The sequence below is a fragment of the Chiloscyllium plagiosum genome, unplaced genomic scaffold (assembly GCF_037043375.1).
Source record: "Chiloscyllium plagiosum isolate Xiang-an unplaced genomic scaffold, Cpla_swu_hap1 HiC_scaffold_4, whole genome shotgun sequence".
Classification (NCBI taxonomy): Eukaryota; Metazoa; Chordata; class Chondrichthyes; order Orectolobiformes; family Hemiscylliidae; genus Chiloscyllium; species Chiloscyllium plagiosum.
This window is the reverse complement of record NW_028270142.1, coordinates 85,900,121-85,919,661: the sequence shown is the minus strand read 5'-3', so window position 1 is coordinate 85,919,661 and position 19,541 is coordinate 85,900,121. Positions and strand designations below refer to the sequence as shown.

General features: G+C 40.9%; 1 protein-coding gene across 4 annotated transcripts in view; it reads right to left on the bottom strand.

Moving 5' to 3' along the window:
* ccdc178 (coiled-coil domain containing 178) overlaps positions 1-19,541 on the bottom strand; it is a 399,216-nt gene that overhangs the window by 244,769 nt on the left and 134,906 nt on the right. For all 4 annotated transcript variants that reach the window (XM_043688275.2, XM_043688277.2, XM_087986447.1 and 1 more), the window contains one exon: positions 9,145-9,258. In XM_043688275.2, the coding sequence (XP_043544210.2) occupies positions 9,145-9,258 (114 nt within the window). The remainder of the gene's footprint in view (positions 1-9,144; positions 9,259-19,541) is intronic.

Below are 19,541 nucleotides of genomic sequence, written 5' to 3'. Positions count from 1 at the left end.
AGTACGTTTACGTGCAATTTCCACAATTAAAAACATAACAATTGAGTAGTTTTGGCCAACTTATGTTATTTGATATTGTTTACTGCTTCACAGTTTTGGAATAGGCATGTAGAAGTTTCTAAAACTGTCACAAAAATAAAAGGAAGAAAAACATGAAACTTTGGGAAAGACTTCAATGTAAACACTTGGTATAGTTGATGTATATCACTTAATCTAGAACTCCTAACAAAACTGTTGAAGATTGACTGTTTATATTTGTAATTGCATGAATAGTTCATTTGTGTTTTTTACAGATAGCAAAAACAAGCACAAACAAAATTAGTAGAGGCTGCAGTTCACCCCACAATATGAATCAAATGCTGATATGATCAATGACCTGTCTACAGACCTTATTATTTGCTGCATCCGTTCTCTCATCTGGTGGGACCATGTGTTAATTAGGTACTGTCTGACCTGTAGTGCCCAACACAGTTGAACTCAGTGGTGCACAAGGAGAGATCTTTCATCCTCAAGGTCTTTGCCCTTCTGCTTAGAAGGCAGCACGTTACCCCAGTCTCTCAGCATTCATCACATCGCTTTGTGTCTGCTCAAATTGTGCAGAATACAGGATACCAGGATGATGCAGAATGTGCACCAACTTGGCTGAAGTGCTGCACCAGTTGAGTGACCAATACTGTACTCCAAACCACTTCACATCCCAGATCTAGCACAATTATTTGTATTCATTGCATTCAAAAGTCCATCATTACACCAACATATCACACGATGAATTGATAGTACCCCTGTCATAGGTAAGCTTCACATAAGCAGTTATGGTAGAGTCAAAAAGTCATACAGTGTAAAAACTGGCTCTTCTTATGAAGAGAACACATCCTGAGTAATTGTGTAGTTTTGTAAATTTGGAGCACTAATGGAATTTGGTGCAGAGGGGAAGAGATGCTTTTGGTTTTTTGGTTTAAAGCACAAACAACATAATCAACAACAGTCAGCATGGTTTTGTTAAGGGGACGTCATATCTGAACAACTTGATGGGATTTTTCTAAGAGGTGACCAGGCGTACAGATGAGGGCAATGCATTCAATGCTGTCTACTTGGACTTCAAAAATAAGTTTTTTAAGGTCCCAAATGGGAGAACTGAACATAAAGATAAGAGTGCAAGGAATCCAAGTAAGTTTGGCAAATTGGATACAGAATTGGCAGAGTGGCAAAAAGCAGAGGTTGATGGTTGAAGGGTATTTGTGTGACTGGAAGGCTGTATCAAAGAAGTTCCATAGAGATGAGTGTTGGGACGGTTAATGTTTTTAGTATTGAATGTAGAATGGTTGATCAGTAAGTTCGCGGATGATATGGGTAGGTAAATAATGCGGAAGAAAGCTTTAGATTATAAGAGGATATAGAGAGACTGCTCAGTGACAAATGGAATTCAATGCTGCTAAGTGTGAGGTGATGCAAGGGAATATATGATGAACCATAGAACCCTGAGAAGCACCAAGCACCCAGTTGTGCATGTCTACCAATCCCTTAAGGAGACAGTAAGGACTGCAGCTGCAGAAAACATTGACTTTCCAGTTCCTCAGATGTTGTCTGACCTGCTGTGCTTTTACAGCTTCACTGGAAATCTAATCATCTAACCATCTAATCTATTGACCTGTACGTTAGCAGAACAGGTAGATTAAGTGGTTAAGACGACATATGGAATACTTGTCTTTAATAGGTGAGGCATAGAGTTTAAAATCATGGAGATTAAACTGGAACAGTAAAAATATTAGTTTGGCTATATCTAAGAGTACTGTGTGCAGTTCTGGAATCCGTATTATAGTGGGAATGTGATTGCCTTGGGGAGAGTGCAGAGGGGATGTACCAGCTTGTTGCCTGTGCTGGAGAGTTTATGTTATGAAGAGACACTGGGGTTGTTTTCATTGTTAGATTAGATTAGATTAGATTACTTACAGTGTGGAAACAGGCCCTTCGGCCCAACAAGTCCACACCGACCCGCCGAAGCGCAACCCACCCATACCCCTACATTTACCCCTTACCTAACACTGCGGGCAATTTACCATGGCCAATTCACCTGACCTGCACATCATTGGACTGTGGGAGGAAACCAGAGCACCCGGAGGAAACCCACGCAGACACGGGGAGAACGTGCAAACTCCACACAGTCAGTCGCCTGAGGCGGGAAATGAACCCGGGTCTCTGGCGCTATGAGGCAGCAGTGCTAACCACTGTGCCACCGTGCCACCCACAATGTCAGAATTGTAATGTCAGAAAACCCATCAATGAGCATTTTTCATCATAGTAGGCCTGACTTATTGACTAACTTTGTTTGGGAGAATTTATAATTCAGGTCAAAGAGTGTCAAAGTTTGAACAAGTTAAATCTAAACTGTTACAATATTTTTCTAAAACTTCACTACATGCTGAGATTAGAGTAGATAGATCAGATTTCACAGTGTACGTTTTTCATTGTGTGCAGTAAACTTTGTGAAAACATGACAAATCATCAGGAGAATGAGTCAAGGAAGTCAGCCAAATCTAACTTAATGGTATTGGTTATTCCCAAAACAGATAAACAAGGAACATCTGAAAGTGCTAAAAATCTAGAATTAAAACAAAAAGTTTTCAAAATTTATATATATCAGTCCTCATCTGTAAAGAAAGAAAGAGTTAACTTATGAATAGACATCTTCATCAGAACTAAAGAACTGAAAAATAACCAAACTTCTCAGTGACGTTGAAAAGGATATGATAGACACAACACATCTTTAAAGCAGAGTGGATGACCTGCAAACTAAAGATTAGAATATTGTCAAATGATATGAAAGGTCATCTCAGTAATTGTCTTTGAAAGGGTATGAAAGAGAAAACAAATATGCAAGAACAAAGATGAGCTGAACATGGAAGAGACACATTCAAGGAAAAGTCAAGAAAATGGGCAAAAGGGAAGACAAAACCTAGTATCTAGTATCTTTAAGAGGAGGAATTGTTGAACAAGATGGACTTTCAAATAATTAGAATAAACTGGGCTAAAAGATATTTAATTATATTTATTAACCTAAAAAAAAATCCTGTCTATCAAACATATATTTGACCAAATCACAAGAGCCTTATACTGACTTAAATGGCTTGGTCCCTCCCTCACACATAACGGAAGGAATTTTGACAGGTAGACTGGCCATTTTGGGCATGTGAGAAGAGTTCAATGCCTTCAACTTCTGGATGTTACTGTGGGTGGGTAGTTGTGGGGGTGGGGAGGAAGGCGGGGTAGGAGGTGGTGGTAGTGGCTAAATGGTGAGTGGGGAAAATGTCATGTAATTTAAATAGTCTAATAGGTGATTAAGTACTATATTACCAATGATTCTGGCTGTAACTGCCAGCTTATAGATTTCTGTAAATTGTCATCAAGACCACCTTGGTGAGTGCACAGTGAAGTATGATTAACATATTGGGAAATCTTTGATTGGTGAAACTGAAGAAATCCAGAGATTGTTGAGTGAAATTTGCTATTCACAGCACTCCTTTTCAGAGCTTTCAGTGCTTGGCAAATGATTGCTATCATCTTGGAATTTACTTCATCCATTTGGCATACCTTCAGCTGCAATTCCCTGCTCTCTGTTTTCACCACAACAACGAAGCAGCTCGTGTAATCCAGATAAACAATAAGAAATTCAGCACTAGGAACACCAATAGCACTAGCAACAGTAAACCGAACAGCCGCAATGCCAAGAATAGCACAGCAATAGCAGCATTTTCCTCAGCCTCATGCGACGGGGCAGAGTAGATGGAGGCAGAGATCCAACTTTAAGATGCTCACCCAAGATGGTGGTGGCAGAACAGGCAGCAATCGGACTCTTGAACCCAGGTCTCGTCCATTCTGCCTGTTTTTCTTTTTTTCTTCTTTTCTCGTTTTTGTTTTTTTTCCCTTTTTTAGTTATTTAGTGTCTTTTTACTTATTTTCTAGAGAGAACTCAATTGTGGAGGGAGTGGGGCAGCAATGGAGCATGGCAGCGTCTGGGGCCCAGTGCAAGACCAAATGGCAGTCAATGGCGAGCTCAGGCAGGACTTCACCCAGCACGGCTGAAAGCATGCCCTGCACGGGGGAGAGTGAGCCCTCATGGGGAAAGTGCAGCATGGATTGACGGCAGACCCATGGCTTACGAAAGGACTGTAATGTTTAACTTTTAACTTTATTTCTTTATTTTTCTACTTTATACTAAGAAGAACTGTAGTGATGAACTTTTTAATTTATTTGTTTATTTTACTATCTTTGTGTCTAAGATTTTGTACCTAAAATCCTTTGTTAAGATGGTGTAAGAGTGGCGACATTGTACACTTTTCACTGTAATGCTGTACTTGAGTACATGTTAGAATAAAACATAAATCTAAATCTAAAATCTAAATCTAAATCCCAAGCAGATGAGATCCCAACACTGGGTTTACAGGCAAAGGATCAGCTTTCTCAACATGCCTGTGCATTAGTGCTTCTGAATCAGCAGCAAACTTACCATTAAAAATGGAGCATTGCAACCATCCTCCCCATTCCTGTGCTTATTAAGACCAAAAATTCCATGCATACTTTTCTCATTCACATTAGGGTCACATTAATTGGAAATCTTTTTGACAGCTCCACAATACCAGTGTGTACAAACTCTCTAATTGGCCAGAGAACACATAAGCAATGTTCTAAGATTTTAGCTCAATTAAACAAAATGGAGGAAACCTGTTGTGGAGCCCAATGTTTTCTAGACATGTTATATCCTGTCATTTCACAGGGTACCACTAATTTAAAATACCATCCAGTGTCTATTCTGAACCTATTATGTATCCAGCAAGCTGGGCACTTTTCTGCAAGTGTATCTGCTTTCTATCCCAATTATAATGAAACCCTAACAAACCGCTACAACACTGCATCAGAAAACAAAGAGATTTGTGAGCACTTTGGGAGAAATCAGTGAATGGGTATTAATTCCTTAAGAAAATTGCTCAATTCTCACTTTTATGAACAGAACCTCAACTTATGAATCACAACATCATTACATCAAGCAGCTCTCCAGGACTGAAGGCAAAATCTAATTTGACACTGAGACAGTACTACATTGTCAGAGATTCTGGCTTTCAGATGAAATGTTAAATGGATCAGTCAGTATGTATGCATTTAAAAGACTATATGGCCTGGATTTTACAATGGCCAGAAAGCCATTACTTCAATGTAGATAAGAGTTGTTCATATAGACCCTATAGAATCATAGAATATTCTGAAAGAATTGCCCCAGAAGTTTAATTTTTCATTGGGCAATTCCTCTACACTGGGAACTCTATAGAAGACTCTACTTATCTCTGAGAAAACAGAGACTTCTGATGATATTAAGTAAATAGTTAGTCAGGAAAAGTTAAGACTATTCAATACATGGTCCACTTATACCCCAGACCTTAAGCTGACAAAGCCCTGGTCCTGAACCCCTTTCCCCCACCTCCACGCCCAACACCCCATGCATGCCCCATTCCTCTATTGTTAGATGGACCAGACTCTGCCTTCCCCCATTCTGCATCAACTGCCACTTTCTCACGACCCTGCAGCCAAAACCCCTTTCCCAACCCCACACATGTCCTCTTCCTTCCTGCCATACGTACAGCTGACCTCCATCACCCTCTACGCCCCCATTCCACACCCAAATCACTTATCCCACCATCAGATACAACTTCCATTTCCCCACAATTCTCCAAACCAGATGATACCCTACCTACCTAGCACCCTCCCCTCTAACGGTCTACCATCTTAATCCCAGGTGCCCTACCGCTTACATAGCTGGCATCTAATTTAGATGACACAGAGCTTATCTGGCACCTACTACCCCTTGGGTATCCCACCTGTCCAGCACTCTGATATTACACTTATAATTTGACAGGAGCTGTCAACTGGCTGTCTCTATTCTGGACCTTACATGTCAGAATACACCATCTGAATGGTGTGAAGAGGTCATGGTTTGCCTTCCCCTGTCAGTTCTGCACTGCGAGAGAACTGTCAGAATGGAAGTACTGCTCCGCATTCCTGAAGTAGCCTTGATCAGAATCTCCTCTCAGAAATATGTAACTTCACCTTTTCACAAAAAAAAGCAGAATGCCAAACTGTGAGAGACTGTCACTGCTCAGAAAATCCAGTTTTGTGTCATTATTTGACTAAATGTAGAAGTGTCTCCAGTATTTGGGCCTCCACCATCCCCATCTCCAGTATTACAGCTATTGTACAACAATTCTTCAAAAGATAAACTGGATAGTTAGTTCACTGCTGTTTGTGGAACATTGTTTTCTACAAAATGGCTGCTGCTTTTACTAGTGTAATAACAGTGACTGCATTTTCAAAATAATTTACTGGCAATTAAATGTTTTGGGATATTCCGAGACAGTAAAAGGCACTACGTAAATGTATACTCAATATTTCTGCTAAGTTTGTGCTTAAAGTATCTTCTAAACTATTTCAGTTCTTCATTTTCCACGGCTGCCACTGGCAGAAAAAGAAAAAAAGCTGCATCAAGTTATGCATTAAATATCTCTGAGGGAATTCAGAGCTTTGATTTAACTTTTAATATTAAATCAGGGAATTCAGCTTCCAAAACTTCACTCTCATGGAGTGCGAAACTATCTGATTATAGCAGTTTTGTAGAATCATTCCAGATGTCAAATATTTGCTACTTATTAAGTAATCAGGGCTCAGTTCTGAGGAAGGGTCACTCTTCTCGAAACGCTAACTCTGATTTCCTTCCACAGATGCTGCCAGACCTGCTTAGCCTTTCCAGCAATTTCTGATTTTGTTGCTGAATGAAGATGTCTGCTATTGGTCTTTATTGAATAATATTACAGAAGGTCTCATACCGGTTGAACTGTTCAGGAATGGTTGTGGGTGAGGAAGCTTATTTCAAGAAGTGAAGCCTCACAATGTCCCTTTCCCTGTCCTGATGAAGCGTCATGCCCAAAACATTAACTCTCCTGCTCCTCGGATGCTGCCTGACCCGCTGTGCTTTTTCCAGTGACACACTTTATCGAGTCTGACTGCCCAGTATCTGCAGACCGCTCTACCTCCCTTTCACTCTATCCAGTTTAGTGTGATGGATACGTTCTCTTCCCTTCGTCTTTTATCTCTTCCTCCTCCATTTCCCAAGATAGCCTCCGGATCTTAGGAGGAAATAACTGGCTTTCACAATTGCAAGGTTACAAATGAACTATGCATACCATTACAAACATACACATGAATTCAAGTGTATCACTCTAGATCATCTCACACGAACATTGGGAGAATCATTCTCACCCTGGTTTGAAGCTCTTAGTTGTCATGAGGGAGATAACACAATTCTATCACTGCCTCATTGTTGAAGCAAAGGCTGCAAAGGCACTGCTCCAGACTCACTGTAACTTTGAAATGGAACCCTCCACCATCCCCATCCCCACCATCACCGCCACCTCCACAAGATGCTTTCTAGGTAGAGCCTTTTAAATAGACACTGTTTTTCCTATTCTTTAATGGAAAGTGAGTGTCACAGGCCTTGCCAGCATTTGTTGCTCATACATAATTGTCCTTGACAAGGTGGAGTTGAGTCATTTTCTTGAACCATTATAGTCTTGCTATTGCAGATACATGAATTTTACTTCCCCACTCTGCCAGTGAATGTCCAGCTCAGCTTGCACAGCAAATAGCATGACAACTACTGCCCCTTACCTTTTCTACATTGACTCAGGGGGAATGGGCACCACTGGCTAGACCAGCATTTATTGTCAATGCTTAATTGCACAGGAGAAGTTAGTGGTGAGTTGCATTCTCAAACATCTGCAGCCCTTAGATACAGGGACCGCCATTGATAAAAGTAGCTATAGGCCTACCGGATAATAGGACTATTGTGTCATCAGAGTCAGAAAGTGAGAAAGCAACGTGTGGTTTAACTTAGGGTCACCATGACTGAGGTGCAGGGAGAGATTGAGAATGAGAATCCTTCATGGTAACCAGTGTGAGAATTGAATCCACGCTCATGACATCATTCCTCAACACAAACCAACACTGAACTAACCAATCCACTAAAAGCATGGAGGGACACCCACAGTACTGTTGCGAAGGGAGTTCCAGGATTCTGAGCCAATGACAGTAAAGGAACAGCAAGATTGTTAAAAATCATTATGCTGTGTAACTTGAAGGAGAACTTAAAAATGGTGGTATTCCCATGCCCTTCTCCTTCTAGGTATTAGAGGTCATATGTTTGGTAAGTGTTATTGAAGGAGCCACGCTGAGTTACTGTAGTGCAATTTGTGGATGGTACATTGATGTCACTGTGCATCACTTGTTTCAGGTGGTGGATGTGGTGTCAATTATATCAGCTGCTTTGTCCCAAGCCTCTTGTGTTGTTGGAGCTGTACTTATCCAGGCAAGTGCGGAATGTTCCATCACACTCTTGATTTGTTTCTTGGAAATGGAGGCTTTAGGGAGCTAGTTACACATGACAGAATTCCAAACTTATAGCCACTTTATTTATATGGCTAATCCACTTCAGTTTCTGAGTCATGGGTAAACCCCAAGATGTTGATAGTAGGGATTCAGCAATGTCAATGGCATTAGACATCTCCTGCTGGAGATGATCATTCCCTGGCACTTCTGATCAGCCTAAGTATCGATGTTGTTGAGATCTTGCTGCATATGGACACAGAACTGGTTTAGTATCTAATGAGTTATGAATGGTGTTGAACACTGTTCAATCATCAGTGAACATCTCCATTCTGATTAGATGATAGAAGGGAGGTTATTGGTGAAAAGTCTGAATGCATGCACTGATGCTCTAGCCATGTTAGCAAATCTAATTTTTAGCCTTTCTGAGGTCAGCAAAAATCAGCAATTAATTTTCTACCCATTTTGCTTTGTTCATTCTAAATTACGTGCAAGTTCTTCAGCTTCACTCCACAACTAGAAATTGCACTTTCCTCATAAGGCTAAATCACAAATGATATTACTGAATAATCATTTAAAAAATGCTTGTCTGTTTGGTTGAAACAATTATTAAGGATTTGACAAAGCTATATCTTGGACTAACATCATTCATGTAATGATGCCATCTACTGAGCACTGTGGCAAGTGGCATGCATATATAAGTCCAGCAAATCAAGTTACCTGACCATCAATCAATTGTTGTTTCATATTGTTCTTTTCTTTTTCCTTATTGTCAGTTCTCAATTGATAGTTTCCTCTGAATTCATTTAGTTTCACACTCAACTTCAAGAATGTCTGCAAGAAATTGTAGAAGAAGTAAATTAGCTATTGGCATTTGATTGTGTATACTGTTCAGCAAACACCATTGCTTCTGCTGCATTGACAATGCACATGAAAAAGTAAAAGCAATACTTGCTTCGACATATTTTCTACTGCAATTTTTGACAAATAAAATCGTCGTCTTTCATAAAACTATCTTATCTAATGTCAAAGGGTGCAAAATATGATTCTATCCTTTTAATCAGCAGGGCAGTATAGATACACCAAATAAAAACTGCTCTTAGTTTTTTTGTTTACTTTTTTATGTGGGATCTTCCTGTTCATGTGTTCAGTTAGGATCTAGCAACAAGTAAACTGAGGATGTCTAGACATGAAGTGTGATTCTAAGGAGACCCTGCCCCCTTTCTCATTGTCAAGGCTGCATGGTGGTGACCAGTAGGTTGGTGGTTGGGGACAAGGGTGGTGAGCATGCAGGCTCAGATTTGAGGGGCAGTGTGTGTGTGGAGGTGTCAAGGATGTTGACATGGGAAAGAGTGGGCAAGGAGACTGTGTAATGTAAAGAGGGGTGAGCATTGTCAGCAGTATGGGTGAAGAGGAGAGATGAGCAATGTTGCTGTTGCCATGAGTGCTAGATTGTTTTATTCTTTACCTTATTATTGAGAACTGCACCCCTGAACAGACTGTGCACATGTTCATAATAACTCACCTCCTGACTGACCAAACAATCTGAACCAAACATGCCGCATAAATGGTGTCTACAAAAGGAGGTCAGGGGCGAGGATTTCTGCAGCGAGTAACCCATTTCCTCACTCCCCAAAGCCTGTCCACCATCTTTAAGGCACACATCAGGAATGTGATGGAATACTCCCCACTTGCCTGGATGGGTGCAGCTCCAACGATACTCAAGAAGCTTGACACCAAATAGGTCAAATCAGTCAGCTTGCTTGACACCACATCCACAAACATCCGTTCCTTCCACCACTGACGCTCAGTAGTAGCAGTATGGATTATCTACATGATGCACTGAAGAAATTCACCAAAGATCCTTAGACAGCACCTTCCAAACACACAACCTCTTCCACCTGGAAGGAAAGGGCGGTGTATATATATGGGAACATTATCACCTGCAGGTCCCTACCAAACTCACCATCTTACTTAGAAATACATCACCATTTCTTCATTGTCACTGAGTTGAAATCCTGGAATTCCCTCCCTATGACATTGTAGGCCAACCTACATCAGGTGAACTGCAGCAGTTCAAGAATGCAGTTCACCACCATCTTCTCAAGGGCAACGAGGCACGGGCAATAAATTCTGGCCAGCCAGCGATGCCCACATCCCACAAATGAATAAAAGAAAACTAAATCAAGTACTAAAAATAAAGGGCAGACAGCCAACTTATTGTATGTACAGATACTGGATGTCCATCAGTTCTGAGGTTCTAGGATTCAGGCACAAATCAGCCGACCAGAAGTTTCACTGACATTGCAAACCTCTATAGCAGTGTTTCAATGTTTGCTGCTGTTAGAAGGAGAAAGTCTGGCCCATTGTTTGTCCATGGCATTGTCAAAAAAAAAACATTTTTTAAAAATCAAAAGGACAGAACACAAGCCATGGTATCCATGCATCCATCAACAATTGCTAAATTATGAAGCTGCAAAGCTACTTATTCCAGAATTTTATAATACAACCCAGAAGTTACTGTGATATTCAGAACCACTTCATCTCTTGTACAGTAACTCATTATGGCCATGATTTTTATGGAAATAAGAAGCTTGAGGTATTCAGCTGGAATGTCTCACTGACAGTTCATACAGTTTATTTGCCAAGTCCACTTCAAGAAGGCCAGCTCCTGAAAGCATCTTGGTTGTTGGATGGCTGTTTCTAACCTGGCCACTTGTGCAGTTTTATGCATTTAGTCTCCAGAAATTGAGTGAAAATATTCACTTCATCCAAAGCAATTTCTTTAAAATTATGGTAATCCACACAAATTCAGGAGGTTCTCTATGGCTGCAGTTGCTCAAAATGAAAATTCCAAATAACCAGGATCTATTGATTTTAGAATAATTTCTATTAATTAGAAAGTAGCAAATTTAAACATCACACAACATCAGGTTATAGACCGATAGGTTTATTTGGAAGCACTAGCTTTCTAGGCATTGTTCTTTCATCGGGTGGTTGTAGAGTATAAGGTCGTAAGACATAGAATTTATAGCAAAAGGGTTACAGTGTCATGCTGTAAATTCTGTGTCTTATGATTTTATACTCCACAACCACCTGATGAAGGAGCAGCGCTTCGAAAGGTAGTGCTTCCAAATAAACCTGTTGGACTATAACCTGGTGTTGTGTGATTTTTAACTTTGTACACCCCAGTCCAACACCAGCACCCCAAATCAAAAGAAGCAAATATGTTACTTTAAGAAAGGAGCTAGAGAGAAAATAGAGAACTGCAGACCTGTTAGCCTTATATCATCAGTAGTAGGGAAAATTCTAGAATCTATTACAATGGATAGGATAAATTAACACTTGTTTTTTATTGATCTAATTGAGCATAGTCGGGGAGATGATAACCTAGTGGTTTTATTTCTAGACCTTGATCAGATAGGTCAATGGGAGATAAATGTGAGATGTTGTATTTTGGTAAGGCAAACCAGGCTGGGACTTGTACAATTAATGGTAGGGCCCTGGGGAATGTTGCATAAAGAGACCTAGGAGAGCAGGTGCAGGTCCTTGAAAGTGGAGTCGCAGGTAGAAAGGATAGTGAAGGGGGCATTGAGTATGTTTGCCTTCATTGGTCAGTACACTGAGTATAGAAGTTGGGATGTCATGTTGTAGTTATATCGGACATTGATGAGACCACTTTTAGAACACTGTATACAATTCTGGTCGGCCTTCTACAGGAAGAATGGCATTAAATTTGAGAGTGTGTAGAAAATATTTACAAGGATATTGCCGGGAATGGAGGGTTTAAGAAATAGAGAGAGGCTGAATAGGCTGAGGCTTTTTCCCCCAGAGTGTTGGAGGCTGAAGGGTGATCTTAAAGACATTTATAAAATCATAAATGGCATGGATAGGATGAATAACTAAGGCATTTTTCCTAGGTCTGGGGATGGGAAGCTGGGGGAGGGGTGCTATGGAGGAGTCCAAAACAAGAGGGTTTAGGTTTAAGGTGAGAGGGGAAAGATTTACAAAGGACCTGAGGGGTAACTTTTTCATGCAGAGGGTGAAGCTTATATGGAAGGAAGTGATGGAGGCACATACAATTACAATAATTAAAAGGCATCTGAATGGGTATACGAATAGGAAGCATTAAGAGGGATATGAGCCAAATGTTAGCAAATGAGACGAGGTCAGATTGGGATATCTGGTCAGCACAGACGAGTTGGACCTAGGGGTCTGTTTCTGTGCTGTATGACGCTCTGACTCTTAATCCAGAGACCCAGGTAATATTCTGGGGACCTGGATTCGAATACTGGCAGATGGTGAAATCTGAATTCAATAAAACTCTGGATTTAAGAGTCAAACGATGGTCACAAAATCATTGTCAATTTTAGAAAACACCATCTGGTTCATTAATATTCTTTAGGGAAGAAAAATGCCATCCTTATCTGGTCTGGCCTACATGTGAGCTGCAGTTACCTGTGGGTAATTAGGGGTGGGCAATAAATGCTGGCCCAGCATGTGGTGAGGTAAGCTGAATGGCTGACTCCTGTTTCTGTATTCCTATGCTGACCAAAGCCCATGTCCCGTGAATGAATAAGAACTTGTCATCCTGGATTTGGAATGGGAAATCATGATTGATAGATTTGTTGGAGATTTATTTGAGGAAGTGACTAGCAAAATTTATTAAAGGAGAATCCCAATGGATGTAGCATATTTTGATTGTCAGAAGGCTTTGCTGAAGTTACTCCATCTTAGGCTGTCTCGAAGGAATAAAACACTTAGGAAAGGAAGCAATGTACCGGCATGATTAATGATTGACTAACAGATGGAAAACAGAGAAGGAACAAACTGGTCTTCATGTTGACAGGCAATGACTAGTGGGGTACTATAAAGATTAGTTCTTGGGACCCAGCTGTTCACAAGATATCAATGATTTGGAGGTGGGAACCAAAAGTAAGATTTCCAAATTTGATGATGATAGAAAGCTAAGTGGGAATGTGTTCCTTAAAACTACTATACCAACAGTACATGGACTACAACAGTTCAGGAAGATGGCCTTCCAACACCTTCAAGGGCCGTTAGGGATGGGTTGCATTGAGTGATGCCTACACACATGAATTAATACATTTTTTAAAAAATTCAAAACTACCATGTATTTCTACCATTGAAGTCACAGCGATCTCTGGGCCATTACAACTGATATTACTTTCCAAAGGCACCGCCATACTCTGACAGAAATAACTTAGCATAAGAAACAATTATAATTATAGTGTTGGAAGGGTTTTGATGCATTTTGGATAATATTCCAAAATATGAGGTGGGCTCATTTAAGTATTTTGGTGGTGTTCCCAGTATTTAGGAACACGAACATGGGAATTCAGAAACAGGAGTTGGCCATTCAGCCTACCTTGCCATTCAATTTGATTGTGGTTGATAGAATACTTCAATGCTTTTTCCTCACTCCATCCCCATAACCTTGTACACCTTAAATAATAGCAAATACAGAATCTTCAGAGGATTCCAATCTTCTGAGTAAATAAAAGATACTTTCCAAATGTTACGTATATCTGTGTATTTATTAAGGAATTTAAAAATATTCCTTGAATATGTCAAAAAACATTAAAAACCAAAAGATTTAGTCTCAAGACATGAGCAAGAAATTTATTTTATAATACTTAAAAATGATCATGGCAGCTCAATCGTAAGGTGCCAGAAGCTACTGGAAGACACAGAGCTTTCAACCATTAAATTTTTTGACATTTCGAATTTACATTGTAATGGCGGAGAAAACCTCAAATTGTACCCCAAGTGACTAAAGGTGCAGCAACAAAGCTGGTCTCCGTAGTCTCCATTAATCAGTCATTCTGAAAGACAATGTGCTTTGGAAGGTGGAGAGTGGGGAACAGATACTATTGCTGGAGAAAAGCAGAAGATCTATGAAGATGCTATCATGAATAGAGTGAGGGAGGTCGTGTTAAAGTACAATCACTAAAAGTGCCAAAAGCAATAAATGTTGGGGTGGCGGGAAGATGTGAAAGTTCCTTCATCAAAGGTTGGGGACATTCTGCAAGGAACACTAGGGATCAGTGTAATATTCTTCAAGAGAGTAGCAACGGAAAGGTTTTGGAGATGTAGACTGCAAAGAATGTATAAGACACAGGAAGAATACACCTGAAATTGAGCTGATCCACACAGTCTTCATGGCTCCTCTGAGGAGGAGAAGCAGAAAAGAGAATTGGAAATAAGGCACCGAGAGGACCATAGAAACAACAGCAGGAATTACAAGAGGACATGCTTCTGGTTAGGTGTGCTACAGAAAGATGAAAGAGCAAGTAACAACAGTCTGCCATGTGAAGAAGGGTTTATTCCTGGTAAAGGGTATACAATATATGGTTCAACTAACTACAGATGTCCAAGTAATAACTTAAGTGCAGATTGAGGCTCCCAGAAAGATTTACATTGCAACATGCTGCCACGTTATATTGAGATATATTGAGTTTAGTTACATCTTTTTAAGAATCCACGGAATGTGTGGAATCTGAACAGCCTGGGGCCTGTCAGTGCATAAGCTGCATGTGAGACAAGTAAGGCTCCCACGGTATACCCAGCAGCCTTTACCAACAGGAAAGCATCCATTCCAACGATGCACATAGTCATAGAGACATAGATATGTACAGCATGGAAAGAGACACTTCGATCCAATTCATCCATGTCGACCAGATATCCCAAACTAATCTCGTCTCACTTGCCAGCACCTGGCCCATATCCCTCTAAACCCTTTCTAGTTATATACCCGTCCAGATGTCTTTTAAATGTTGCAATTGTACCAGCCTCTACCACTTCCTCTGGCAGCTAATTCCATACACACACCACCCTCTGCATGAAAAGGTTGCCTTTTAGGTCCCTTTTATATTTCACCCTAAATCTATGCCCTCTAGTTCTGGACTAGCCCACCCTAGGGAAAAGACTATCTATTTATCCTATCCATGCCCCTCATGATTTTAGAAACTGAGGTCACCCCTCAGCCTCCGACATTCCAGGGAAAACATCCCCATTCTATTCAGCCTCTCCCTATAGCTCAAATTCTCCAACCCTGGCAACATCCTTGTAAATCTTTTCTTAACCCTTTCAAGTTTCACAACATCCTTCCAATAGGAATGAGACCAGAATTGCACGGAATATTCCAAAATATTCCAACCTATACAGTCGCAACATGACCTCCCATCTCCTATACTCAATGTTCTGACCAATAAAGGGAAGTATACCAGACTCCTTCTTCACTATCCTGTCTACCAGTGACTCTACTTTCAAGGAGCTATGAACCTGCACTCCAAGGTCTCTTTGTTTAGCAACACTCCCTCAGACCTTACCATTAAGTGTATAAGTCCTGCTAAGATTTGCTTTCCCAAAATGCAGCTCCTCGCATTTATCTAAATTAAACTTCATCTGCCACTCCATGGCCCATTGGCCCATCTGACCCAGATCCCATTGTATTCTGAGGTAACCTGCTTCGCTGTCCACTACACCTCCAATTTTGGTGTCATCTGCAAACTTACTAACTATATCTCCTCTGTTCACATCCAAATCATATATATAAATGACGAAACGTAGTGGATCCAGCACTTATCCTTGTGGCACTCCACTGGTCACAGGCCTCCAGTCGAAAAACAACCCTCCACCAACACCCTCTGTCTTCTACCTTCGAGCCAGTTCTGTATCCAAATGGTTAGTTCTCCCTGTATTCCTTGAAATCTAACCTTGCTAACCAGTCTCCCATTGGGAATCTTGTCGAATGGCTTACTGAAGTCCAATTAGACCACATCCACTGCTCTGCCCTTATCAATCCTCTGTTACTTCTTCAAAAAAGTCAATCAAGTTTGTGAGACATAATATCCTATGCACAAAGCCATGCTGACTTTCCCTAATCAGTCCCTGTCTTTCCAAATACATGTACATCCTGTCCCTCAGGATTCCCTCCAACAACTTGCCCACCACTGACATCAGGCACACCAGTCTATAGTTCCCTGGCTTGTCCTTACCACCTTTCTTAAATAGTGGTACCATTTTTGCCAGCCTCCAGTCTTCCAGCACCTCACCTGTGCCTATCAATGACATAAATATCTCAGCAAGGGGCCCAGCAATCACTTCCCCAGCCTCCCACAGAGTTCTAGAGTACATCTGATCAGATTGTGGGGATTTATCCACTTTTAGGTGTTTCAAGACATCCAGCACTTCCTCCTCTGCAATATGGACATTTTTCAAGATGTCACCATCTATTTCCATACATCCTATATCTTCCATGCCTTTCTTCACAGTGAACACTGATGCAAAATACTCGTTTATTATCTCTCCAATCTCCTGCGGCTCCACACAAAGGCTGCCTTGCTGATTTTTAAGGGGCTCTATTCTCGCCCTAGTTACCCTCTTGTCCTTAATGTATTTGTAAAATCCCTTTGGATTCACCTTAACCCTGTATGCCAAAGCTATCTCATGTCTCCTTTTTGTCCTCCTGACTTCCCTCTTAAGTATACTCTTACTGCCTTTGTACTCTTCTAAGGATTCACTTGATCTCTCCTGTCAATACATGTCATGTCCTGTCAATGGATATGCTTCCTTCTTTTTCTTAACTAAACTCTTAATTTCTCTAGTCATCCATTATTCCCTACACCTACCAGCCTTTCCTTTCACCCTAACTGGAATATACCATCTCTGGACTCTCATCTCATTTTTGAAGGCTTCCCATTTTCCAGCCGTCCCTTTACCTGAGAACATCTGGCCACAATCAACGTTCTTGCATATCATTGCCAAAATTAGCCTTCCTCCAATTTAGAACTTCAACTTTTACATCTGGTCTATCCTTTTCCATCACTAAAACTAATAGAATTATGGTCACTGGCCCCACAGTGCTCCCCCACTGACACCTCAGTCACCTGCCCTGCCTTATTTCCCAAGAGTAGGTCAAGTTTTGCACCTTCTCTAGTAGGTACATCCATATACTGAATCAGAAAATGTTCCTGTACATACTTAAATTCCTCTCCATCTAAACCCTTAACACTATGGCAGTCCCAGTCGATGTTTGGAAAGTTAAAATCCCCTGCCATAACCACCCTATTATTCTTACAGATAACTGAAATCTCCTGACAAATTTGTTTCTCAATTTCTTACTGACCCTATTAGGGGATCTATAATACAATCCCAATAAGGTGATCATACCTTTCCTATTTCTCAGTTGCACCCAAATAACTTCCCTGGATGTATTTCCAGGAATATCCTTCCTCAGTACAGCCGTCATGCTATACCTTATCAAAAATGCCACTTCCCCTCCTCTCTTGCCTCCCTTTCTATCCTTCCTGTAGCATTTGTATCCTGGAACATTAAGCTGCCATTCCTGTCCATCCCTGAGCCATGTTTCTGTAATTGCTAGGATATCCCAGTCCAATTTTCCTCACCATGCCCTGAGTTCATCTGCCTTCCCTGTTAGGCCTCTTGCATTGAAATAAATGCAGTTTAATTTATCAGCCCTACCTTGTTCTCTGCTTTGTCCCTGCCTGCCCTGACAGTTTGACTTGCTTCTTTTCTCAATGGTACCAGACTCAGATTGATACCCCACCTTCCCTCCCCCGCCACCTCCACCAACCTTACTAGTTTAAATTCTCCCGAGCAGCTCTAGCAAATCTCCCTGCCAGTATATTAGTCCCCTTCAAACTCAGGTACAATCCATCCTTCTTGTACAGGTCACTTCTACCCCAGAAGAGATTCCAATGATCCAAAAATATGCATCCTTCTCCCATATACGAGCTCCTCATCTCTTCAAGCAAATCGTTCCAGAATGCTCAAGATTTCTGAAAAGCACAAAACTCATCGGAATTCAAGCAGTCCCAGCAGTTTTGAATTAATTAGTGGGATGTGGTAGTCACAGGCCAGGATAGGGTGATTAAGGTGGTTAATTCCTTTATTGGCTGAGGAATAAAATACAACAGTAGGCAGGTAACTGGAACTGTACACAGTACATAATTAGTTAGATCATGACCTGAATATTGTGTGCACGTCTGATTATCTGATTCCAAAAAGGATGTAATTACATTGGAAAGGGTACAGAGGACATTTACTTGGATATTACAAGCACTGGAAAAGTGCAGATAAAAGATTGGGTAGACTGGAGTTGTTCTTCTTGGAAGAGAGGAAGTGAGTGAGATTTGATTGGAGTGTGCAGAATTGTAAGGAAATAGGCTAAAGTGGATGGGAAAGACAATTGCCTTAACAGAGGGTGATAGGTTCCTGGAGTTCTCTGTCTGAAAAGGTAGTAGAGGAATTAACCTTCAACTCATTTAAAAGTTGTCCTGATATGCAGGGCCTCGAATGCCACAATCTACAGGGCTACTGACCAAATGCCTAAGAAATTGGGTGTAGGGTGGTGGCTGAATGGATTCAGGCACAGTGAGGCCAGGGCATCCTCTGATACCACTTCAGAACCTGCTTGAGACAGACAGAATCAGGATCCTCTCCTTATAATGGGTGAAGAACTATTTGATGAACATCACACCACCTGTTTTAACTCTTTCTGCTATACTGTGAGCTGTTTGTCTCCTGGAATGAAGAGAGACAGGCATTATAAGAGAAGAAATTGGGTGAAACAGGTGTTGCTTTTGCTGCAGGTGGAGAGATGAGGAAATCTTTTACATTGGAGGCAGTGCTGAATGCAGGGTGGATCTCTGGTCAGAAGGACAGTGCATGGAGTTATTTGGGTGGAACTAAGAAATACAAGGGGCAACAGACATTGGTTAGAGTTATTTGTAGGCCACTAAATCATAGTGGTATTGTAAGGCATGGCATAAATCGGAGATGAGAGAAGCTTGTTGCTTGTGAAATACAGTATTCAAGGGTGGCTCAACCTGCATAGACGCTGGTTAAAAAAAAGAATATGAAAACCATGGAGAATGCACTTCGGGTGTGATATATGGATGCTTTGCAGCATGTTTCAGAGCCAACTAGAGGACAGGCTACTTTGAATATAGTTTTACATAATGAAAAAGGAATATCTAACAATCTTGTTTTAAAAGAAATTTTAGGGATGAGTGACCAATATGATAGAATTTTACATTATGTTTGAAAATGAGGTAGTCCAACTGGAAACA